Here is a 24,865-nt window from a genome sequence, read left to right as displayed (position 1 = left end):
TTAAATATGAATCACACAAAGCTCTCTATGTCTGATGGCCATTTTAGGATTTTAAAATTGTTTTAACATAAAAATATTTTTTTTCTCCAAAAATACTCTGGGTTCTTTCTCTTATAAGTCACTTATTTTTTTTTTCCTCCTTTAAAAAGTCCCCCTGCCCTGCCTTCTTACATAAAGCACTTATTATGCGTCAAAAGTGCCCTTGAGACCTAAGACGGGAAGCAACTATGAGGAAGGGGCGGAGAGAGTGCGCGAGGGGGGGGAGGGGAGGGGAGGGCGAGAAAGCCCTGCCTGTCAGAGACTCTGAGGGCGTGATGCCAACCAAGACCATGAAGGAAGGAAGGAAGGAAGGAAGGAAGGAGGTGGAGGGGGCAGGCGACATCAGCGAAGAAGCAACAAACCCAAAACAGTTTCCACCTCAGACCCAAGGCCCCCAGACGACAGGATTCCAGCCCATAGAAAAACCACGTGACAAAGAGTCTAGAAAATAGAAAGTGTTGGGATTACAAAGTTGCCCATGTCATCCGTACAAACTGGTCTTTGAACATCCTGGTGAGAGTAACTGTAGTGTCCAAATTTTTAGGAAAAAAAAAAAAAAAAAAAAAAAAAACCCACCACGTGAGGAGTTCCCCACCCCCCTTTTGGTTTATCACAGCATTTTTTTTCTTTTCCTTTTTGGCACAGTTTTTTTTTTTTTTTTTTTTTCTTTTCCTCTCAGCCATCAGAGCCTGTTCTGGATGGAAACCAACCCGCGCACCGCCTAGCTGATGGCTTCGTGCTTCCCAGGCTGAATGTTCCAGGTGGAAACCATTCTTTTCCCCCTTTGATATGACTGTGTGTATGTTTTTGTTTTAAACTTCTTGATAAAGATTACAAAAAAATAGAGACTCCTGTGGCCAGGGATGAGTTGATTTCAAAGTACACTCTAAGGTCAAGTTCATACAGTTTTGGAGCTGACAGAATCGTGTTTGAATAGCGCTACAACCCCACACATTCACTGCTGGTCCGTTAGAATTCTCTTCTTGTTTCTAAAATATTTCGTGTTTACTTTCGCAGATCTAAGACACACACCTGGAAGGAAAGAGAAAGTTCCTGTTATCTCGAGACACGACACAAGACGCCTTTAGAGCAGAGGATGGCAAACGGCCCGTGGACCAAATCCAGCCTGTTACCCACTTCTGACAAAGTTTTATTGGTACACAGTAGAGAGGGTTCAGAGAATCTCTAACGACAGACTAACGTCTGAGCATCTGACCAACCAACCCCAGGCAAACAGGATGGAGGGGAACAGCCAGGTCAAGGGCTATGCTAGGAACTAATGGGGTGGCCACAGCCATCGGCGAGTGTCACAGACCAGACACCGACATGGCGGGCAGAGGGCAAAACACGCCTGAGCACACATCTGGGGGCCGGGCTGACATCTGGCCAGCCAGCCCACTGCCACCTGCCCTACAGCTCGTGGCAATTCCAAGTGCAGGCGTGAATCCAAAAGCTAGACATCTTAGGGGATCAACAGAGGGCCACTGGGACCCCGGAGACCCGTGGAATGCAAAGTCGGGCCTTTATCACCAGAGGGCCCAGCAGGCTGGGAGCCAAGACAGGACCAAGTTTCTCACCCTCGGCACCTGCGCTCCTTGGGGCCGGTCACGTCTCTCCTGTGGGCGTCCTGTGCCCTGCAGGAGGTCTGAGCAGCAGCCCTGGCCTCCACTCACCAGATGCCCAGTAGCCCCCCGACCAGAGCGGTGGCACCCAAAACGCCTCCAGACATTGCAGATGTCCTCCAGGGGCAGAATCACCCCGGTTGCGGACCACCAATTTCACCGAGAAAACGTCATTCAGGAAGTCAGAGAGACGGCTGCTCCCAGAGGCGGTGCCAGCCCAGAAGTTTCCTTCACCAACACACTTGCCGCGGCGCTCGGAGGCCACCACAGCGCCGGAAGCCCCCGCGGGTATCAGGGGTCTGACTTTTCGCGTCTCCACCGCCGAGCCCTCCGCCCCCCAGGAAACTACGGGTGCTGCTTACGGAGCCATCCGACGCGCTGGCGCCCACTTTGTCCCCTCGGGCGTTCCAGCACACCTCGAAGATGCCGCCGGTGCCTCGGTAGCTGTGGACGAGACTTCCGCTCTGCAAAGCAAAGCCACCATCACTCGCGAAGCAGAGCGCCGACGTGGACCCCCAGGGTGTCAGCACAGAAACTTTCAAACATAGAAGCTAACGGAGTTTTCAGTGGCCGTTAATGCGCCTCTCAGACCTGCTGCCACGGGGGGCACAGCTGACCTACGGCAGCCCGCGGAGTCGACCTAAACATGTTGCAGCCGAGGTCACGCCTCCCAGGGGTCATTCCCGGGGGCCAGCGACTGAGGGTGGCAGGGGGACTGAGGCAGCCGGGGAAGGGACACGTCAACAAGATCTCGCGTGTGTTTATATTTAGAGAAGGCGTCCATCGCACTGAGGATTAAAGAGACCCTCGACATGTCTCAAAGAGTTCTGTGACTTATAAAAAAAAGTAAATAAAGGGGTAAAATGATTTAATGACTTGCTGACAGCAGGAGTTATCTAACTGATGATGTCATTTCAGAAATCCATCCATCACTATTTCCAGCGAGAGCTCCATGAACAGACTGCTACACGTTAATGTCTGTTTTCCGGGTGGCCCATCTGGGGCTCTGAGGCTGGGCTCGGCACCAGGCTGGCTCCACGTAAGGGCCACCGTCGCCTCTTACGCGCGGAGAAGACATGAGCACGTGAGGCGGCTCCTGGGAAGCCTGAGGTCTCAGCGGACCACCCTCGGGCCACCCCCCCCCCCCCGCCCCGCCCCGCCAGCTAACGTGGCTCCCGCACCGCCCCCCTGCACCAGCCACAAGGGGGAGCGGGCTTGAGAAAGTACATTCATCCAAATGCAACCCAGGTCTAAAGGGATCAGGAAGGAGCGTGGGAACAAACAGGAGGGGAGGGATTTCCCTGGTGGTCCAGTGGTTAGGACTCCGCGCTTCCACTGCAGGGGGCACGAGTTCAATCCCTGGTCGGGGAACTAAGATCCCACGTGCTGCACAGGGTGGCCAAAAAATACAAAAACAAAAAACAAAACGAAACAAACAAAAGAAAAACCCCAGAAAACCAGGAGAGGAGAGGCCATTTCATCCATCCCGAGGCCACACAGGACGGATTGCTGGCTGTCTGCAGTGATCCCTCCCATAGCACATTTCTCTCTTCCATCAGCAGGAGACACAAGAGCCCAGTATACTCAAACACCGTCTCCTTTGACTTCTGTGACAGCATAACCAACAGGGACATTCCTGCTGCTACCCAAACATAAAACACTTCCCTTCAAAAAATCAAAATGCCATGACAACAGCCAACGAATATTCCCCACGGTCCTTGATTTGTTCCCTGAAGAAGCGACAGGAGCTGGTGTGGAGCAGAGGCGGTCAGGGCTGGCCTCCCCCCGGACGGCCGTTCCCCCTGGAAAGCTCGGATGGAATGACACTTCTGACCTAGACCTCAGTACCCACAGGGCAGCGTCTCGGGTGGGAAGAGGACTGGGTTACGATCTTCCAAGGTGACTCTTCATGCCCAAGAGAAGGAAGTGGCAGGTGGAAGGCTTACCTGCCAAGGACTCAGAAAAAGTAACGGGTCGATGGGCGTCCCTGGCGGGGAAGACCGACCGCCCCCACGGAACACAGGGCAGATGGCACTGGGTCTGGGGTCCACCCGGGGAGCTGGGGTTTGTGTCACGGCTCCGCGTCTGAGGTGAGGCATTCCTGAGCACACACTCATTCCCTGGTTGCTGTTCCGGGCGTGGGCCACCAAAAACACGACTATGGGGGCACTCCCTCTGGAGAGGAGTGGGCAGTGGGAATCAGGGAATTACCTGAGTGTTCCAGATGTGCACACACTTGTCAAAGGAGCCGCTGGCCAAGTGCTTCCCGTCGGGGCTAAAAGCTACACTATAGACTGGTTCCTGGTGTTTGGTGAGCGTGTGGATGCAAACACCCCGCTCCACGTCCCACAGTCGAACTGTAGAATCGAACGAAGCACTGGAAAGACGGGAGAGAAAACGTCACCACAACACACGCGGGTTCCCGACTGTTTCCCCAAGACGCGGCACGGACAGCGGGCGCTGCTTTCCCTTCCTGGCTCTTACGTTTCGAGAGACAACAAGCGGGTACACTCTTCCTCTTCTAAACCGTGAACCAGATATACTGAAAACAAAGCCACGGTCGTAAAACAAATCTTCTCCTTTTCTTGGGTGCTGTTACGAGGGAAACAAACTGACATCCACACTCATTTGTCTGTGTGTTTTTCTAAGATATGAATGATATGTACTTTTGTATTCACTACATTTTCTGAAGTGCTCCCACAACTTACCAACACAACATCTATCGTTGCCAACTAAAACAGTGCTGAGAGCCGTATTTGGGGAAATACCAAACCGAGCGAGTACAGAATTAAAATATAATTGCATCCAAATACACTATCGCACTCCTGGGAGCTGCAAATTTCAGTAATTTCCAAATCTGAAAGAAGAGTACACAGCACAAAGACGCTTTACCCGGCGCTCCTTCTCTCTGCAGGGACTTAGAGGCAGCAGCATGTCCCTTTATGCTCGTTAAGTAGAACGATCGCTTACGCTCGTAACGGGTGCCACGTGATACAAAGCACCTTCCAAGTTATAGAGAAAAGAGAGAAGATAGCGTTCTGTACCCTAGACATTTAAGTGGATTTCAGGACAGTTACTTGAAACAAGAGAGTAACAGCCTTCGTGTCTTTCTGGATCGGCCTTTCCGCCAACGTGGGACTTCCGTCCAGTGTCTTCTAAGAGGTGGCCTGGGGTCGGTCCTTTCAGTGACAAGAGTCCTTGCTGCCTGGCGAGGCCGCCCACCCCACAGCTACACAACAAAGACGGAGGGCTCTCCCTCATTTGTAGGAGGGCCATACCACCTGCCACTTCTCCCCACAACCCTGTTCTCTGCACCTATATAGAACCAACCCACTCCTGCTTCCTGGCAGGGAAACATTCCTTGCAAGCCTGGTCTTTCCCAGGCCAAACAGCTAAACACACACCCACGCTCTGCTGGATCATGGTCTCCGGACCCCTAAGGAATCCGGAAATTCAGCCTCAGAATCTCTTTCGTTCGTTTTCTAAAGGTTCGTGTTAAAATAGCATATTGGGATTGGAACATTATATCGTGCATGGGGTCCAATGAGCACGGGGACAAGTCTGCTGACTGCAGCCTAAGTGATGTCGTCCTGCGGAGGCCACCGTGGTGACTTACAACCACTCTTCTCAATCCTGGCATCTGACTGACTAGCCACTCCTCTGCCTCCAGTGCTGCTGTCTTGGCGGGAGGGGGGCGCTTACTGTATAAACAGGTCAGATCTGGCTGCGGCTGGGGAGACTTTCTCACCATTCGGCATTCTCGCCCCCTGCAGCTCCAAGCTGGACCAAGTACACCAAGCCCGAGGTCCAAGCCGAATCGTTTCCTTTCTCCATCAGGAAAGCAAAGGGCCGGGGGCCTGGACATATACTGATTCCTCTCGCCAGCCTCATGGTTAAGACCGTCCTTACCTCAAGTTAGCCATCACGTGATACTTTATGTCTCGGGGCCCTTTCAAAATCAGCCGCCTCGCCATTTACTTTGGAAGGGTGTGAGCACATTTGGAAGACAACTTGGCAATATTTTCTGGGCTCTCTGGATACGAATAACTTTTCCCGTCCACGTTGCTGGCTCGGCCACAGTGAGCACGGTTGCTTTTAGGAACCGAGACCGGGCTGAGGGCTGTCTTCCCTTTACCTTGCTAGCATGATGTTGGAGCTGGGGTTGCTGGTGGCTGGCCCGGTGGGACTCCACTTTATGGTATATATCTCTTTGCTGTGAGCTTGAAGGTCATGAACACACGTATCCTGCTTCATACTCCAGATCTAGAGAACACATTGGGGACAAGGTGAGCAACAACGGCTGCTTCTCCCACGGGGGGAGGTTCTCCACCATCCCTGCTGGGAGCGTTCCTTAGGTTCCCGCCTCTGGGAAGCTCCCGCCCAGCGGGGTGGGCAGCTGGCAGACTGGCCAGCAGAGGGGCCGGCTGAACACTAGGGGGCCCATGAGAAAGGCCGCAGGAAGGGCAGGATGAAGCAGGAGGTCACTGCAGGACAGCGACTCGCCATTTGCCAAGTGGGAACAGCGCTCAGAACAGAATATGCGGCTGGGGGAGCAGCGAATGTTAAGACCAGCACTGAGCACAGGGGGTCGTCTGGGGTCAAACGGCTCAGCCTTTTAGAATGCTTTACCTTTAATGTCATGTCATCAGAGCAGGACGCTAGCAACATCCCAGAAGGGTCCCATTTGATGGCATTGACCTCATTCTGAAAGAGAGCAAAGGGTTTGAAAAAGAAAGAAGGGCCTGGGCGCAGTAATGCAACCTTCCAGCAGGGGGAAGGAGCGCACCGTCCTCTCTGCAGAAAGCCTACTGGCATCCACCCTGGATGGAAAAGAACACGCCCCAGGCCGCGCGCGTATGCCCCCTTTCCTTACTCCGCCTAGCTCAGTGATACAAAATGTACAGCCCTAGGCCACACATAACCAGCCAGCCTCGTCTTAGTTCTCTAAGGAAAAAAACAAACAACCACCCACAACTAGGAAGGAAGCCCAATGAATTTACACAGAGTGAGGGCAGCACGTAAAACCAGGAAGACCAGTAGTTATTTTAAAGCTCACTCGGAAAGCCATCTTCCTGCTCACTCTTGATACAACAGCTACCCGCTCTAAATCTGTCAGGACATGTCTCTTTTGGTGCTGAGTGGAGGGGGAGGAAACGTAAAGAAGCAAGGTTCCCAGAGGGGTAAACCCAGGCCCAAGATGATGTGACCTGAACACACACACGCAGACGAGCACACGTCACCTGGCCATTTCCAGAGCAAACAGCCAAGTAAACAGAACGCTGTAACTCGGCCCATATGGAAAGCTCTAGCAGGCGGGCCAGTGTGCGAAGGGGACGGGGGGGAGGCGCAGAAAGGAACAAGGCCGCAGGCGGCCTTCCGGTTCTGGGGGCCAGGGGACCTCGAGGCTAAATCCTGGAGGACGAGGCATATGCTCCCGTGGGCAAGGGAGCCACCTGCAGCTGAGTGGAGGCGGGGAACGATGTGCCCGGCGGGGTGGGCCGGGGAGAGACGGCGGGAGCCAGCCGCGGGTCTCGGGCCTCCCATTTCTAGTAGGGAGACCGTGGAGCCCCGTCCCGTCCCGTTCCCTCATGCCTGTTGCTGCAGCCTAACAATTAACTCATTTCACACCCATAATTAACTTCCCAATTAATCCCACGCTGCTAAGTGCTCTGGTTTGGATGATAAATGGTAATGGTCACGCTACTTGCTAAGGGCACTGAGTGCTGAACGGTGCGAGACAGGGAGGGATAAGGCTGCGTCTGTGTTCCACGTGGTACCCGTGGTGGAAGGCCCAGAAAAAAGGGAGGGATTGGAGCCTGCAGTACAAGGAGCAGGCCTGTGGGTGAGCCCGGGAGGTCGAGGCAGTCGGACAGAGTGTATGTACACAGGCAAGCGGACCCAGGAGGACACCAAGAGAAGCGGTGCGCACCGGGGACAAGGGCAGCGTGGGAGGCTCTGAGCGTAACTGCTGAGAACAGAACCCGAGGGCGCATCTCCAAGGGCCTGCCTGCAAGAGGGAGCTGGTGCCCACTGACTGTCCCCAGTCGAACCCCCTCGCATCTTCCAGGGTGCAAGTGGACTTTCCTCCCCCTCCCTCTGCAGCCCAAGTCACAGTTCCCAGAAAGCACCCAGAAACGGCTCACGGGGTCTCGGGAAGAAATCAGCTCGACTACATTTAGGTCACAGCGTGTGCGGAATGATGGGCTGCAATGAGACCCGTTTAAAGAGCCAGGTGGTGCGATGGCACGAAAGTCCCCAACGGGGCGTACGGCAAGTCACAAAGATTTCCTAGTAAAAGCTCGGGGACGGTCTAGGCGTAGAGGAGAAGTAAGTTTAGGTCAGAAAAATTAAAAAAGAAGGGTCTGTTTATAGCCACGACAAGATGTTAACGGGACAATTGGTCCCTGGGCTCTGAAAGAACCTTCTTTTGGAAGCAGGGACCTGTAGGGACAGATGCTGGAGGAAGTGGGTACTAAGGGAACACGCAAGTGCCAAGCACAATGCAATTTATGTCAGGTAAGTTAGCGGCAAGGGATGCTGTGAGTCAAAGGTGGGGAACAGTGCAGGTGTGAGGTGCTCAAAGCCAGCAGGTCCTCCCGGAGGACTGGGGTAGAGGCGGGGGCGTGGCACACTAGAGGGATCTGCCAGGGAAAGGCTGCGAAGAGCCTCACGGGCTATGCGGGAGGATCTGATGATGCATCCAGAGAACAAAAACGCTAATTTGAAAAGACACACGCACCTCAGTGTTCACAGCAGCGTTGTTTACAATAGCCAAGACATGGAAGCAACCTAAGTGTCCATCAATACATGAGTGGATAAGGAAAATGTGGTACACACACACACACACACACACACACACACACGGAATACTACTCAGACAAGAAAAGAATGCAATTCTGCCACTGGCAACAACATGAACTTGGAGGGTGTTGTGCTTTGTGAATAAACTAAGTCAGACAAATATCGTACGCTAGCACTTACATGTGGAATCTAAAAAAATACAGCAAACTAGTGAGTATAAGAAAAAAGGAGCAGACTCACAGATACAGAGGACAAGCCAACGGTTATTGCTGGGGAGAGGGAAGGGGGAGGGGCAAGACGGGGGAGGGGATTAAGAGGTACAAACTATTACATATAAAATAGATAAATAGATAAATAAGCTACAAGGATATATAGTGTACAGCACAGGGAATATACCCAATATTTTACAATAACTATAAACAGATGATAATCCTCAAAAATTTGAATCGCTATGTTGTACACCTGAAACTTAAATAATATCATAAATTAACTATACCTCGATTAAAAAATTAATTAATTAAAAAAAGGAATTCAGTGAGAAGTCAGCTGGTGTCTTGAGTTTCTTGGATTGAATGTTGATGTTTTCCACCAAATTTAGGAAAATTTGGCAAAATCGTCGATTCAAGTAATTTTTCTGTTCTTTTCTTCTCTCTCCATTACACATATAACACTAGCGTGCTTCACGCTGTCTTGTAGGTCATTAAGCCTCTATTCATTTGATCAATCTTTTATCCATTCTTCAAATTGGCTAGTTTCTGTGATCTCTCTTCAGGTTTACTAACCTTATTTCTGCAATCTCTCCACCGCCCATTAAGATTTTCACTTCAGACGTTCTCCCTCTCAATTCGGAGATTTCCGCTTGACTGTTTTAAGAACTGTTTTCCTTCCTCTGCTGCCCTTCCGCGTCTATTCGCTCATTACAAACAGCCTTTCCTTTATTTCCTCATATAGTCTAAAAATAGCTACTTTAAAGTCTTTCCTGCAAAATCCAACATCTCAGGTCACTTTTTTTTTTTTTTTTTTTTTACACTGCCTTCCCAGATGGATAACTGGGTTAGCCAATCACCTGAGATAGCCACAACAGCCCAAGGAGCAGTGGGCTGTGCAAGAACCGGTCTGCAGCCACAGTATCCTTTAACCCTGGGCAGGGAGGAGCCAGCTCCCAGCTCCCAGCACATTCGCACGAACCTAAGCCCCACAGTCAGAACCCGCACTTACTGTGTGTCCCTGGAACGTTTTGACCGGGCGGTCACAGCCGAGTCTGCAGACGTGGATACACATGTCTGTGCTACACGAAGCAAAGGTAGTGTTGTTCTGCCAATCCACGTCAAGGGCGGGGGCTGTGGAGCAGCAAACGGTCGGGGGGGGGGGGGAACATTTGCATTTAGCAGTTGTGCACAGAGCTCAGGTGACTTAGAAGAAGTAACAGCACAGTCAAGATGCCCAAGGACAAGATAAAGCAGCACCCCCAGTGTGAACACAGCCTCTGTCCCCCACAGACCTGAAAGTCTGTCCTTCACATTTGGAGGGATGCCCAGAGGCCTCCGGAGCGAGACCCCGTGACACCTCGGGTGGCATAAGCGCAGTCCCTTGCTCCCCTGGCACAGGTGAGACAGGGTAGGGGAGAAGCACGCCGTCTTCTCCCGCACCTTGCCGCTCCCAGGAATATCAGTGTGCTGGGCTGATTGGATTTGTTTTAGATAGAGAGGAGAGGAAAAAGATTTCATATCCTACGTTCAAGGTATCCGCACTGAGAAAATCTCCCACAGGGACTTCCCTGGTGGTCCAGCGGTTAGGATTCCGTGCTCTCACTGCCGAGGGCCCGGGTTCCGTCCCTGGCTGGGGAACTGAAATCCCGCAGGCCACGTGCCGCGGCCCAAAAAATCCCCCACCACACAATTAATGCATTCCATCAACTGGAGGATGCTTATTGTTGACAAGGGGACAGCCTGAGGGGACACAAGTGACCTTATGGTGAACACTGCCTCTGGCTCCTGGGCCTTTCTCAGGGACAAGTGGCCCCAAGAGCTCTGTGAGGTTTGGGGGATGGTGACGGCCCTCTTCCCTTCTCCCAACCTCCCCGAGAGACTACTCAGCATCTTTGTTCTCTCCACACACTTCCTAGTTTCTGGACAAACAGAGGGTTAAGTCCTGCAAGCCCCTGGTGAGATCTTCATCGACAGCTCGATCCCTAACCATGTCCCACGTGTGTTTCTTACAGGCAGGTCAGCACTGAATCGGGAGAAGAATCCAGCTTCCTCAGGACACGCTAACTCGGACTGCCCCTCCCGTGCTCAGCCTTAAAGTAAGAGGTGCGCCCGTGCACACGCGCCGGCCTTCCACAGCTGCAGGGCTGGATCCCCTTGGCTCCCCGTCCAGCTCTGTCCCCACACAGAGGCTACGGGTGGGAGGCCGTGGCCGGGAGGCAGCAGGCTTTTTTAACACCCCAGGGCGTGCATCTCTGCGTGTCACACCCCCTGCAGAGCGGTTCCGCACGGGCCCACGGTTTCTGCTGCATTTCCCACGTGTGCCCGGTGGAACAAAGGAACCGGATCCACTTGGTCAGAAGCGTGTTCCCGGGAGCCGGAGAGCGAAGAGCAGAGCCACAGCTGCTCTGCTGCTCTTTACGACACTGCAGGAGCCGAATCACGAAATCCTGGGCTAGCCTCTGCGGTGGGTGTGCAGTTTGTGCGCCTGAAGACGCACAACCTGGCGGGCGCTTCGGGGGCTGGTGACCAGCACCTGGCCATTAAGAAGCAACGTGCGCTGAACCCCTGCCACCTAAACGGAGGACGCTGTGTACTCAGGTGTCTGGCCCCATTCTGTGTCGATGCTGCTGCCAGGACCCTGCCCTCCCCCCAGGAGCTCACCATCCAGTGTGGGTGGGGACAGGTAACAGGGCTAAGCTATTCTGGGGGTCTGTGTGGCCTCCCTGCCCACACTTGGCCAGTGAGGTTTGACCGTCAGCAGCAGTCTAGGTACAGCCAAGCATTACTTCGCTTTTTTTTTTTTTTTTTAGAAGATGTTGGGGGTTAGGAGTTTATTAATTTACTTATTTTTTATTTTTGCTGTGTTGGGTCTTCGTTTCTGTGCGAGGGCTTTCTCTAGTTGTGGCAAGCGGGGGCCACTCTTCATTGTGGTGCGTGGGCCTCTCACTATCACAGCCTCCCTTGTTGCGGAGCACAGGCTCCAGACGCGTAGGCTCAGCAGTCGTGGCTCACGGGCCTAGTTGCTCTGCGGCATGTGGGATCTTCCCGGACCAGGGCTCGAACCCGTGTCCCCTGCATTAGCAGGCAGACTCTCAACCACTGCGCCACCAGAGAAGCCCCGCTTTTTTTTTTTAAAAAAAATTAATTTTGAGATGCTTACAGAATCGCAGGACGCTGCAGAGATGTAATAGAGAGGCCCCACGTTGTACCCTTCCCCCACTGGTGGCATTTTATGCCCGCTACAGTACAACGCCCAGACCCAGAAGGTGAACGCCCGCCACGTGTGTGCGGTGCGCCACCGCAGTCAAGATCCAGAACCCTGTTCCATCACCACGAGGCCCTCCCTGTGCCACGTTATCAGCACACAAAGCCCACCCTGGACCATCCCTCAACTCTGGCTCCACATCTAAAATTTCGTCGTTTCGAGAATGTTATGTCAATGGCGTCATCCAGCATGTGACCCTTGCAGACGGGCTTTTTCCACACGGCAGAACCCCCTTGAGAACCTAACCAAGCCGTTGCGTGTTATCAATAGTCGATTGGTAACTGTTCCTCGTCACTGCTGAGCGGGGGAACGCCGTTAGGCTCTGAGCTGACACCTCCTGCTGTTGGTAAACAGCGGACGCGCCCCACCAGCCCTTCATGGCGAACACCTACGGGGCAAGGCGGTTTCACAGATCAACCCATCAAATGCTAAGGAAAGGTGCCCCTACCGCTCTCCCTGCCTGCGCTTCATCCTGAAAAACAGCACTCTTTCTTTCCTTCCATCCTGGACAGTCTCTACCACGCCACTTGTCACTACAAAGCAAGAGCAAACAACACACAGAGCTTCCTGTCCCAGCAATGCGATATGGGTCGACCTCGTGGGCAGCAACACCGCAGGTGAGAAGCTCTCTCACGACACAAGAGACATGTGGTCTGCGGGATGGAAAGCCATCCCACGGACCTCGGGAATGCTCTGGGAATACGAATTTCCGCTGGAAGCCTTGGTACACGAATTCTTAAGATAAAACTGTTAGACGAACCTTACTGATGGCTATTTTGGGCAAATCATTCTCTGAAAAACAGAAGCCAGAGCTCTCTTCATCACAGATATCCCCCACCACGTGAGCACGGAAGTCAGCACACCTGGGGTTCTACGTCTCTGCCCTGTCACTGCATCCGTCCCGACAGCGAAGGTAGGGATGGTCTTGGGATTTATGCCAAACACGATGGAAACCCACCAGACTCACTTGCTTTGGCCTGCAGAGCCTACAGCACAGAAGTCTGACATGGAGACGACACACACAGATCAAAACCTGGAGACTGGGGTGCCGGGGACTGGGGAAAGGGGGAATGGAGAGTGAGTTCTTCATGGGTAAGGGGTCTCCTTATGGGATGACAGAAATGTTGTGCAACTAGACAGTGGTGAATGCTTTGTATATTCCACCCGCTCCAAACACACACATACACACAGAGACACATACACACACAGGCGCACACACACACACACACACACAGACACACACACACACACACAGACACAGACACAGACACAGACACAGGTTGGGATGCCAAGCTGCCTGCTCCTGGAGCCCTGTCCATTTCCTCGTGGGGAAATATATTCTATAAAACGTCCACCAACTTCCACATCATCAATGGTATCAGATGAAAGCAACAAGAAAATTCACTGGCAGCCCCAGCAGGTGTCTCCGGTGTGGTGCCAAGGACAGCCGTGGAAGAGATGGGCTGCCTCTCCAGGGTAGCGGGGTGCAAGCTGGCGCCTCCCAGGTCTGCCTCCGTCAGGAGGGAATGGAGTGCCGCGTGGAGTAACAGATGCTGGCGTCCACGCATGTGTCACAGTCGTGTCAAGGCCTTGTCGGGACCTTTCCTCTTAGTCTGCTCCCTGCAGGACCATGTCCCCCGCGTGGAGCTCTCCCTGGGCACGGAGGAGATGCACCGTCTTGGGGAGTCCTCGGGACCAGTCCTCTGGTTCAGACCATCACCAGGCACCCAGAAATACCCAGCAGGAAAGACCCTCCGATCCCCTCCTAAACACTGTCCCAGGGCCACCTGACACAGTAAAATGTTCACCCTGTACACTCAGCGATTCCCTCTCAATGGAGCAGACGCCTCCCGTGAAGGGAAGCGGCACCTACGCCCTGCTGTCGACTTCAAGCCAGCTTCTCCTAACAGTTTATTAGTTTCCACCTCTGTCCTAAGATAAGAGACCACATCTAACAACAGGACTCAGTCACACGGAACATGAAGCATCACGTGGGAATCTGGGAACCTGGACTCCCTAGACCCCCGGCTGCCCCACGTGGCCTGGTGAGGACCCAACACACACACCGACGTGTGCGGTCGAGAACAGCAGCTACACATCCGTGCAGGCAAGACCACTGCAGGCCTGACGCTGCTCCCGGTAGGAAGGCTCGGCGGCAAGGATGGCGTCGGCCCGAGTCTGGGAATTCGGATTTCCCACCATGCCCTAACTGGTAAGAACAGCTTCTGTGCCTCCACCGTCTGTGCAAACACGTGGTTTACACTGAATCCCACGCTCGTCCTGGGAGTGAAGAATTCGGGTGCAGGCGGGCACAGGGTGCCTACGAACCAGAAATGCTGGGCACCAGGCTCTGCTGACTTCACACGACCTTTCACACGCATGATCACCGCTTGCTTCCGGGGGAACCCAGCACGTCCTACGCGACTCCATCAGGAGACAATCTTTGGAAGGTCTGGATCTCGCCCCACGTGCCTTTGCCCTCTGCTGACATGGCTTTGTATCCTTTTAGTGTAATACATCTGAGCTATGAATTCAGCTGCATGCCCTGGGAGTCCTCCTGGGTGAACTGCTGAAGCTGGGCGAGGTCTTAGGGACGCCCCTGACGCAGCGCCCTTGGGGCAGCAACAGAAAGGAGCCCACATCAGTGCTGGGGCTGGTTCGCAGCTTTGTAATGAAGCTTTTGAGCGAACGAGCACCGAGGGTATCTGTATGTTGGAGACCTCAAGAGCAGTGCTTCCTCCTAGGACTCTGAATTATTATTTTTGAATGACGAAGAATAAAAAGGGAAATTAAAAAAAATACTCACCGGAATGAAACGGAAACTGCTGTTTGGCCTCTCCTGTGTGGGCATCCCAAATTATTGTTGTCTGTGCTCCGCAAAAAAAAAAAAAAAAGTTAGTTACTCTTCTTCTTGCAAAGTTTTCTCTAGAAAAATTTATGATATAAAAAAATGCAGTGAGCCCCTCTTTTTTCTAAAACAGCACTGTCCAATCAACCGTATATAAATAGCATGCAAGTCACACAGGAAGCTTAAAATTCTCAGTCACCACACTAAAAAATTAAAAAAGAAACCAGTAAAACTAATTTTAACAAAATTTATTTCACTCCAGCATGGCGAACATATTATCGTTTCAACGTAAGATCAGTATACTCGTATCAACGAGATATCTGGCATTCTCTTTTTCACCCGTGTCTTTGGAATCCAGGGTGTCTCTCACACACTTAACGGTCCGGAGGGTCGTCCCACTCATGAAGCTGGCCACGTGCGCTGGTTACTCCACCAGACACAGCAGCGGGAACTGAGACTCGCAAAACTACCAGGTTTGGTGGGAAATCCCCCTTATCCCCAAACATGAAAAACTATTGAAAAAACTGTAACGATAAACACCTTTTTGGCACTTTTCCCAATGAAAAGCTGCAGAAATGGGTATTTCTGAAAATTCCCCTGACCGTCACTCACTCCATGAATTGGGATCACTAGACAGAGTAGAGAATTGGGTTACACTGGGGTCTGGCACTAATTTATTGGTCTATATATAAGGAGAAAAAAAAAAAAAAAAAAATCTCCTCCCCGGAAAACAAAGTAAATCACAAATGCTTACGAACGTACTAATGTTGGGAGACACTTAAGGAAGAAGCCATCTGGCAGCTCGATGAAGACCACTGGAATTAGTTCTTAAACAACTGGAATTTTCAACTGAATCGGAACCTTTACACCTCCCCGTCAATGACGTTTAATAAAGATTTTACTTTAAGAAGAACTAGTTCTATTTCGTATCAACAGCGGTAATTTTCAGAGGAAGTACTCAGAGCAATGAGTATCTCTGAAACGCTCTGTCAGCTCTAGACCAATTAACAGTTTGTTTTTTTGGGGGGGCCGCGCCGCAGAGCTTATATAGGATCTTAGTTCCCCAATCGGGAACTGAACCCAGGCCCTTGGCAGCGAAAGTGCGGAGTCCTAACCACTGGACTGCCAGGGAATTCCCAACAATTTTTTGTTTGATGGAGTATAACTTTTTTTCTTAATGGAGCCACTCACAAATCTGGCAAGGCAGAGAACATATAAGCCCTTCCACAATTCTGACACAATTTCACCTACTACCATCAATAATTGTAACAACTTGTTGATGTTTTAACGTTAAATATACACTGGGCAAAAGAAAGTATTCCTTACACAAAAGCTTTCAAGAAACTGAAGTACATTTTAGCCACTTTGGGTTAAGCTCGCACTGAAGGTCAAAGTCCACATCCCTAAATTACATTTCCTCCCCGAGAATATATCACTTTACAGAAAGTAACTATTACGCCTGCCATGGTTGACTAATCATGGTAGATAGTATAGTGTCTGACTCAGAGGCTACTAGAATTCCAAATGTGCATTTCCACTAACCATCCAGTTCATCGGCTGGTAGAAACAGAAGATAATCAGGTAGAAAATCCAAAATGATTATAAAAAACGGCCTCAGGGGCAGGGAGGACCTGAAGATGCAAAGAATTCTCTGGGAGAGTGTGAAAGCTACGGGGCAGTTGTTACTGGCATCCAGGGCCTGAGCTTCCAATCCGACTTTATACCAATGTGTCCCGAGGCAAATTAGTGAAGTTCTCTGGGGCTCCATTTCCCCCTCTGTGAAAAGGGCCACATCATCCCAGAGAGCCTCGCCCCTCGCCTGGGTGTCTACCTTACTCCTGCCCTCAGGGAAGCCTGCGGTCTACAGCGCAAAGCAACACGTCGTCAGATTGGGAAAACGGAAGCCTGGGGAGAGAAAACCGTTTGTGTCCCTAAGATCACTCTGGGCGGGTGGGGTAAGTTTATGCAGAGGACACCCCACGCCAGTGGGCTTCTTCAAGCAGTGGACAAACGCAATTTGGGGATTTTCTTCTTTCTATCAGTGAACTATGAACCTCAAGGTAAAAGGTGTGACGGGCCGGGGGAGAGCTTTGATAAAGGTCTACGGTACGTTAAGACACGATGTGTTAGAAATGAACACTAAGACCAAAACCACAGAAACAAACAAAACAGAGCCTTCTGATTTCTTAACGGGAGGCAGAATTCTCAGAATTCATAGAAAGCATGATGTTATCTGAGATTAAACATACACAAGCATCTACAGATCACAGCAATGTATCTTAAGCAAACACTCACTTTGTCTACTCCAGCACTCAAAATGTAATTCCCCTTCTTGTTCCATTTCAAGGCAAAGATGGGGCCTTTATGTTGGCCTAAGGTGCTGGCCAGGTTACCTGGTACGTAAAACACAAACACAGCAAGCGGGGTGACTTCCGAGCCTCAGTCTGTTCACCGGATGATGACAAGCCAAGCACCTCCTCTCCGACCCCAACACAAGGGCATCAGGACTTACCGTCTTCCGTCCATATTCTTGCAAAACCATCATAGGAACCTGTAGCCAACAGTGTGCCATCACTCTGCAGGCCAGAGAGAAACACAGACCAACAGCAGCAGCTTAGTAGGGGCAGCGGTGGAAAAGAGCCCCTCACATTACCCCTGGGCTGCAGTACCTGAGGTCAACAACAGGTTCCCAGTCACGAGACTCACCAGTCACGCTGGCCTACTTTAGCTCGCACTGCCCTTCAGTTAAAACGTGAGACCCAACAGGCTCCCCGCATACAACCATCAAGGAGGCGAGGGGGCAAGGAAAACGCATTGCAACCCCTCACCACTGACGACGTCCATAACAGTACGGTACGAAAAGTTATCGTGAGACTCCTGGAGACTTAGGTGAGCTCTTAAGGATATGTGCAAATAGGGAAGAGTGGTGACATGACAGAATATGCATAAACATGATAAAGGGCAAGAAAAATCAAAAGAGGTTCCAATCAGGAAAAAAAAAAAAAAAGTCAGAGAGCTCTGTGTCTCTCACGTATTAAATGCACGTAACACAGGTGCTGAAGCGTCAGGGTGGAAAGTCACCTTTCCTTCGTGACAACTCACAGAGCGCCAGCAGAACGGGTTCCCCGACAAAACCACCAGACTCCATCCTGCCAACGTGTGGCGACCGAATACCCAGCTAGAGGCCCGCCAACACGGAGGGCCTTGGGAGGAGCGCTCGGAAACGGGGGCCAGCCCCCCAGGGTGGGCTGACCAACAACGCTGCCCCCTTCCTGCGTCTGCCCGGCTCCGTCAGCATCCCGGCGGCCCTCGCTGTGGTTTACAGACGTTCGAGTGTCTGGGCGGTGGCGGAGGCTTACGTTCCAGTCCAGCGAGGTCACGTCTTTGTTACTGGGGACGTCATGCCCCCCCTCCCGTATACAGTGCCTCAGCACGAGCTGCGTGGAGCCCCCGTTGCTGTTTTCGTTGAGGTTCCATATCCTTGCGGTCGAGTCTCCAGATCTGTGCAAGGAACACACACAGCATTCAGCTTCCGGTCCCAGGGCCAGCAATGCTCATCACTACTTGCTGTCTGGCTAGGTCGGGCATCCTCGGCACGGGGTCCTCCGTCTTTTTGATATCGCTGACTCACAGTGGTTTTCTCTTCCCGACCTTTTTTTTTGCACTTAGTAATTTGAAATGTCTGTGCATTGCTCCCCAGCCCGCTGAGAAAACGGCTGGACCGGGCACTTCTGCACAGCCTGAGGTACTCGGGGCGCCCCAAGCCCTGGTCTGCACTCACTGGGAAGATGCCACCAACAAGGTACGGAGGGGGAGCGCATGTCCTGTGAGGGAGAACTCGGACACCCAGACCCTGCGCACCCCCAGCTGGACACCCTTACCCGGAAGCCAGGAGGTCACTGACAGGGTTCCAGGCACAGATGAACACCTCAGACTCATGGCCCCGAAGGACGGTGGCTTTGTTGGGTGGAATCTCCACGTCTCCGTCTATTTCCATTGGTTTCGAATGATTATCTGTCACAGGAAACAGGGAAAGACACAGGTCTGAGGGATACCAAGGAAACATCCTCAGGGCACGTGGGTTTTACAAACAACCTCCTTGGCCGTCACCCATGGCGATTACAACCAAATCACGGGTTCTGTGTGATTTAGTAGATACGTGACATTTCTTTACAGTCTCCAAATTTGACAGAGGAATAAAAACTGGTTATTTATTCTCTATAACTAGGGCGAGGCTAATTTCTAACAACAGCCGGAAGACGACTGGACAGAAAAGATGACAGCCAGCTGGGCTCCTGAGCGGGCGGAAGGTTCCTTCTCTTGACGGGACAACAGGTCTTACCCGGAAGCACCCTTGTGAGGCGCTTATCTATGAAGCTCCCTACCTGTGAAGCTACCACGGGGGCATGCCATCATTCTGCCGGAAGCTTGCTACCCTCAACCCCTCAGAGTCTTGGGACTCAAGTGCTATTTTCTGACCGGAGTCGTCTGCGTACCATGCTTTTCAAGCCAAGCAGAACCACCAGGTTTCTGAACCCAAGCTGTCCTCCCTCCAGATGACCTATAGGGTCCAGGCTCTGGAAGGGCGACAGGCCATGCTAAGTGCCACCCAGAAGAGATTCACCCTGGGTGGTGGCCGTTTCCCCCCTATGTGGCACGAGAAAAAAGATTCTTGAAGATCAGAATGAACGATCACTTCAGAGACCACATTCAGGCCACAGCCTGCCTTGTAGCAAGATGGGAGCAAAGAGCAGGTGGGACTAGTTTCTGGAACAAGGTGAGAGTCGGAAACCACCGGACGGTGTACGTGGGATGGGGTGCCGGCCAGCCCTCGGGTGAAAAGTAACGCTTAGGGACTCCTGAAACAAAGGCCTGCCAGCCACCAGCGCTCCTTAAGGCATGCAACGGTCTCCACGTGGCCACACTCCCTTAGAGGTTAAGATTTAAAATACACGGTGCAATTTGTAAGTTTGCAAAATTTCTGTCTCGGCAGATACAGAGGTTTCTCAGAGCTCACCAGTTATGATCGCTGCCTGGGGCGGAAGCCTAAGAAGACAAGGACACGTACCTCCTTCCTGTTTTCTTTATTTTTGGCACCTTGAGGGATGTATCCCACGGGAGTGGGCAGCCCATAAATGACCTGTGGGTACAAGCCACCTATTTTTTCTTCTTCTTTCCCCGTCCTGTCATCTTGGACCTCGTTAACAGTGATCATGGGGCCCGCCGGCGGGAGGTCTTTTCATCGGACGCTAGACAGATGGGCTTTAAGCCACCCTGCTGTAACATAACCCGCGCTGCAGCCTGCCCCGGCTTCCCGCGCAGTGCTGGAGCTGCATCTCGACTCTAGCGGGAGAGGGCCTGTGCCGGGGCGGGGGGATGAGCTGCCCCCGCAGGGGCGGCATGGCTGCTCGGAGGGAAATGATTTTCAAAGGAGGAAGAACACACATGCATGCACACGCTCACACGCACGTGTGCAACGCGCACACACACCCTGAGCTTAGACCCTGAAGCCGTCTCCGAGTTGATAAGCCGCGTGTCAAAGCGCCGGCAGGCTCCCTGGGTAAAGATTCATGCTCTCCGACTTGTCTGCCAGACGCTTCAGGGCCATTACCTAACAGGGACCCTGCTGCAACCACCAAATAAGACAGCACTTGCTGTCTGTGCCGGCCGCCCTGTCAGTGACCGCGAGCTCCGAGTGTCAGGTCAGAGTTTGTCCGCGAGGCCGGAGGACGGCGCGGGGGCCTCCTCTTTGTGCCCGACAGTCATCACGAGGTGGAACAGATGAGTTCTCAGAGTAGCGCAACCTCCTGGAGCTGAGGACGTGCAAGTAAAGAACGCTGCGTCCAAGGATCTCCGTGAGAAACCAGAGCACGAAGCCCTCCTGGCCACAGAGCAAGCAAGCCCTAGACGCTGCCGCGTACGCACCGCCCAGCAGGCAGGCCTAGAAGGGGTCTGCAGGACTTGCCCAGACTCAGAGACGAGGGAGAAGCTGCCGGAGCGCGAAGCTCTGGAGCCCCGCACTCACTTATCGCATGCGCTCCGTTCTCTTCCCCGTTCACCGTGGCCTCGCCGTTCTTTGGTGGGTTCTGCTGGGAAACGGCCGCTGGGGCCGCCGGGGCCGCCGGGGCCGCCGCCGCCGCCGCCGTGGCCGCCACGCTGGCCTGCTGCTGCGCCAGCTTCTCCCGGAAGGCCTGCTGCCGCGTCTGCACCACGTCGGGCATCACCGCGTCAATCAGGGACAGCGACTCTATCGGGCGGCCGTCGAACACCGTGCCGTCCTGCGGACAGAGCCCAGGCACAGATGTCAGCTCCCAGCGAGATGGGTGCGCGTCGGGGACAGACACGCAGGATCCCGGGAGCCGAGGGGCCGCCGAGCAGGCGGGGCCGGACCGGGCGTCCTGAGCCAGGGCAAGGGATCCCGGAGCGTGCAGGCGGGCAGGGGCCGGCAAGAGTGAGCGTCCATGGAGGGCCCGGTGTGCCTGCTGCTGCCAGAGGGCACCCAGCACTCGGTAAATACCAACCTGAATCCGGATACTTCCTGTCATGACAACAGGGCTACCCCTGACGCACTGGTCCTCAACAGGGGGGTGATTTTACCGCCTCGGGGGACATGTGGTCAAGTCTGGAGGCATTTCTGGTTGTCACGACTGTGGAGGTGCTCCTGGCGTCTAGTGGGTGGAGACCAGGGACGCTACTCCACACCCCCCATGGCCCAGGACGGCCCCGTAGCAGGGAATGATCTGGCCCCCAAGTGTCAAGAGTGCCGAGGGTGGGAAACCCCGCCCAGGCGCTCTGACAAGTGTGGAACCGCTCCCCTTTGATAGGACAGACGTCTCTTCGGAGACTGCAGGCCCAAATCAGACATTCCTGAACCGCTCACGATCTGCTTCCTGATGTTAATCTGTCCGTCTGATGTACTAAAACACACACATCTGCTACCATCTGAAATGACTTCCCGGGATCAGGGCACAGACTAACACAGCCATGATATTCTAACAACAGCATTGTTTAGTGACGAGTCCTATCTTCCGAACTTCCTGGGAGTCTCTGGCTTCCATAGATAATGAAAACATTTCCATACACACTTAGCAACACAGGAGGGAGTTCTTTCCTTAGAAAGCACTCCAAATATCACTCACACGAAACTCAGAGCCTCTCAGTGTGTCTACGGGATGTGCAAACACGTTTCAGCCTGTTTTCTCATAAATCAGGAAGAACCGAAGGACCTAAGTTTCAGCAACACAGTGTGTGAACGGAACATCACCCCAGCTGACTACAGGTTACTATGCAATACTTGAAAATAAGGGAAACAATATAAAATAATAGAGAACATGGGAAAAAGTAGCCAGTCACCTCATCATCTGCCCGGGTTCCAGCCATGGAGGGGCCAGTGCTGACCAACTGGTCAGCCGGCTTCTACGTCACCTTCCTTCTTCGTATGTTCAAGCCCCAAATGGATGATGATTTTGCAAAAGGCTGTAACTGCCCAGGGTGACAAAAAACCTTCTAGTTTAAGCTCTAAAAGCACACTGTCTCACTTTTAACTACCCGAAACCTAAGTGACAAATGAGATGACCTTTCGTTCTCCTCTGGACACACTGGACTTTGAATTGCCAAGAGAGAGAAGGTATGGGGGCTTCTCTGCGGATGAAAGATGTGAAAACTGGGGCAGGGGGCCGCAGGGGCAGGGGGGAGGGAAATCCAGTCTCACTCAGCATCACACAATCTGAGAGCCGGTGGGGCCTCTGGGGTCCTGTAACCCTATCCCCACACTTGTCTGTTTTGTGGAAAGAGAGACGCGACGGGGCCTCAAGTTGCTGGTGGAAGATCCCAGGCACCCAATGTAAGACGAGGAAAGAGGAGACTGCCCGTTGTTAGGCAAGAAAGAGCACAGGGTAGGCAGACACTCAGGTGTTTTTAAGGATGTGGGGTTTTGGAAAACAGCAGAGGAATACACGTGAGAGAACACAAGATACATTCCTTCCGTAGTTTTAAAAGCTGAAGAGAAAGTGGAGTTAAATGCTATGCATAAGACAGGCTTGTGAGGCAGACGCAAGAGGGAAGACATAGGGGAACATATGTATATGTGTAACTGATTCACTTTGTTATACAGCAGAAACTAACACACCATTGTAAAGCAATTGTACTCCAATAGAGATGTTAAGAAAAGAAAAGAAAAAAGACAGGCTTGTAAGGGTGAGAGCAGTGCAGAGGGAGAGGGGATGGAGGAAACTGGAAGGGTTCAGGAAGACGGGCCCGAGGGTGGTGTGGCCTGGGAAGGGGACACTTGGTGGTAAAGAGGGGCATGTGGGCAGTGGACGGCGTCAGCTGTGCAGGATGGACCGTGACAGGAGACGGGAAGTTGGAGCCGAGCAGCGTGCCAGACCGAGGTGGGAGAAACGAGGGCAGAAAGAAGGCGAGACGGCGGGAAGTGCGGTGAAAGCAAGAGGGGCTCAGACTGAGATGCAAGGGAGGCCTCGGACATCACAGGAGGCCCTGGGCATCTTCACAGGACGATCCCAAGAGCAAAACAGAACAGGGGAGACGGGCACTGTTTTCAACCAAAAGAGCCCATTTAAAAATTGGTATGAAGTTGGCCCAAGGACTCACCGTGCCCCAATCTATAAAGAGGGAGGGGACACAAACAAATTGGAGTGACTTAAATTTACAATTATGGATACAACTGCCCCCTTCCCCTGCAGCTCTTCAACGGGTAACAAAACCATCCCTTGGAATCCTCTCGAACACAACAGTCCTCATCTGTCCTCCGTGGTCTCTGGCTGTGCCCTCTGTCGGGTCCACACGAAGCACAGATTCTAGGCAAATGTTTCCCAGGATCCCTCTTCAACTGAACTGCTCAAAATATTCCAGGGGGGAGGGCGTTTTCTGTGCACGTGCAAGGCCCACACCTGTCGACACTGAAGTACCCCTGACCCTTGAACAACACAGGTCTGAACTGGCAAGGTCCACTATACGTGGATTTTTTTTTTTTCCCCAACACATTTACTACTACGTTTACCATCCGCGGCTGGTAGAATCCGCGGATGTGGAATCTGCGGATACAGGAGGGCCAACTGTGGGACCTGAGCACTGCGGATTCTGGTACCTGCGGCAGGTCGTGGAACCGATCCCCGGTGCATACCCAGGGATGAGCGTATAAAGCAGCTGCGGATCTGCTGCGTGTTTTTCCCATCTGGCAACGTAGTGTGACGTCAGTCCACAGCCGGAGATGTGCGCATGGATATGGAAAACGACACAACCACCTGAAGGGCCTCGGAAGATTGCTCCTTGGGTACAACAGAAGCGCCATCCCCCACTGAAGAAAGTATTTACCGCAAAGAGAGAAGGAACCCTAACCGACCGTGAGAGATGGCGGGGAACCGTGTGCTAAGGTGATGTGTCTTCCCAGCGCGCGCGCGCAGCCTGGGCCCGCCCCGGGGGTGCACGTACCTCGTTGATGCTGATCTCGGCCTCCACATACTGCAGGCCCTTCTGCAGGATGGAGATGAGGGCAGCCGGTGGCACGAGAGTCCCATTGATGTTGGACTGGCTTATGTGGCTCTCGATACCGAACGTGAACGCCGAGTGCGAAAAACCTGCAGCAAGACAGGGAGGCCAGCGTTCCGTGAAGCCTGGACCAAGGGCGGAAGGCACAGCCACTGAGACCTAGAAGGCGGCACCGCTGATGTCAACGCGCTTAATAGCGGAAGGGACGTGGCCGGAGGATGCCCGGCCTGCGATGTGGGGTGTCGTGGGCAGGATCCGGCAGCGAGAGGGAGAGACGCAGACCGAGGCAGGCCTCTGCTTGCGCGGGACGGGAAACAGCTGTAAAGGTAGAGCCCTCTCCGCGTTTTAAAAGCAAAACAGGCCCGTGGCGGCCCGGGTTCAAGGTTGCTGTTACAGCAGTCAGACCGCGGGGCTCTCGGCCTGGCTTTGCGGGGCTCCTCCCAGAAGTTCAGGCTCACGTCTGCCTGCACCCTCCCTGCAGTGCTCACGGCACATGAATCTCACCACCAACTGTCCGAAGAAAAAGAGGTTGGTCCGGACTCAGTGGTGTGGTCTTGGGTCCTTTTACCGAAAA

At 52.9% G+C, this 24,865-nt stretch overlaps 1 protein-coding gene across 1 annotated transcript in view; it reads right to left on the bottom strand.

The window, feature by feature from the left end:
• Positions 1 to 671: 671 nt before the first annotated feature.
• Positions 672 to 24,865, bottom strand: part of TBL1X (transducin beta like 1 X-linked) — a 226,920-nt gene continuing 202,726 nt past the window's right edge. Inside the window, exons 5-17 of the mRNA XM_065900375.1 lie at positions 24,235 to 24,380; positions 20,810 to 21,062; positions 18,666 to 18,798; positions 18,144 to 18,285; positions 17,297 to 17,360; positions 17,080 to 17,177; positions 14,743 to 14,803; positions 9,681 to 9,802; positions 6,291 to 6,365; positions 5,797 to 5,924; positions 3,873 to 4,038; positions 2,024 to 2,125; positions 672 to 1,071 (exon numbers count right to left, since the gene is read on the bottom strand). Of these exons, the coding sequence (XP_065756447.1) occupies positions 1,045 to 1,071; positions 2,024 to 2,125; positions 3,873 to 4,038; positions 5,797 to 5,924; positions 6,291 to 6,365; positions 9,681 to 9,802; positions 14,743 to 14,803; positions 17,080 to 17,177; positions 17,297 to 17,360; positions 18,144 to 18,285; positions 18,666 to 18,798; positions 20,810 to 21,062; positions 24,235 to 24,380 (1,517 nt within the window). The 3' untranslated portion in view covers positions 672 to 1,044. The remainder of the gene's footprint in view (positions 1,072 to 2,023; positions 2,126 to 3,872; positions 4,039 to 5,796; positions 5,925 to 6,290; positions 6,366 to 9,680; positions 9,803 to 14,742; positions 14,804 to 17,079; positions 17,178 to 17,296; positions 17,361 to 18,143; positions 18,286 to 18,665; positions 18,799 to 20,809; positions 21,063 to 24,234; positions 24,381 to 24,865) is intronic.

This window comes from Phocoena phocoena, chromosome X (genome assembly GCF_963924675.1).
Source record: "Phocoena phocoena chromosome X, mPhoPho1.1, whole genome shotgun sequence".
In the NCBI taxonomy this organism is placed as follows: domain Eukaryota; kingdom Metazoa; phylum Chordata; class Mammalia; order Artiodactyla; family Phocoenidae; genus Phocoena; species Phocoena phocoena.
Note: the sequence above shows the minus strand (reverse complement) of the source record. Positions and strands in the feature narration are given on the sequence as shown.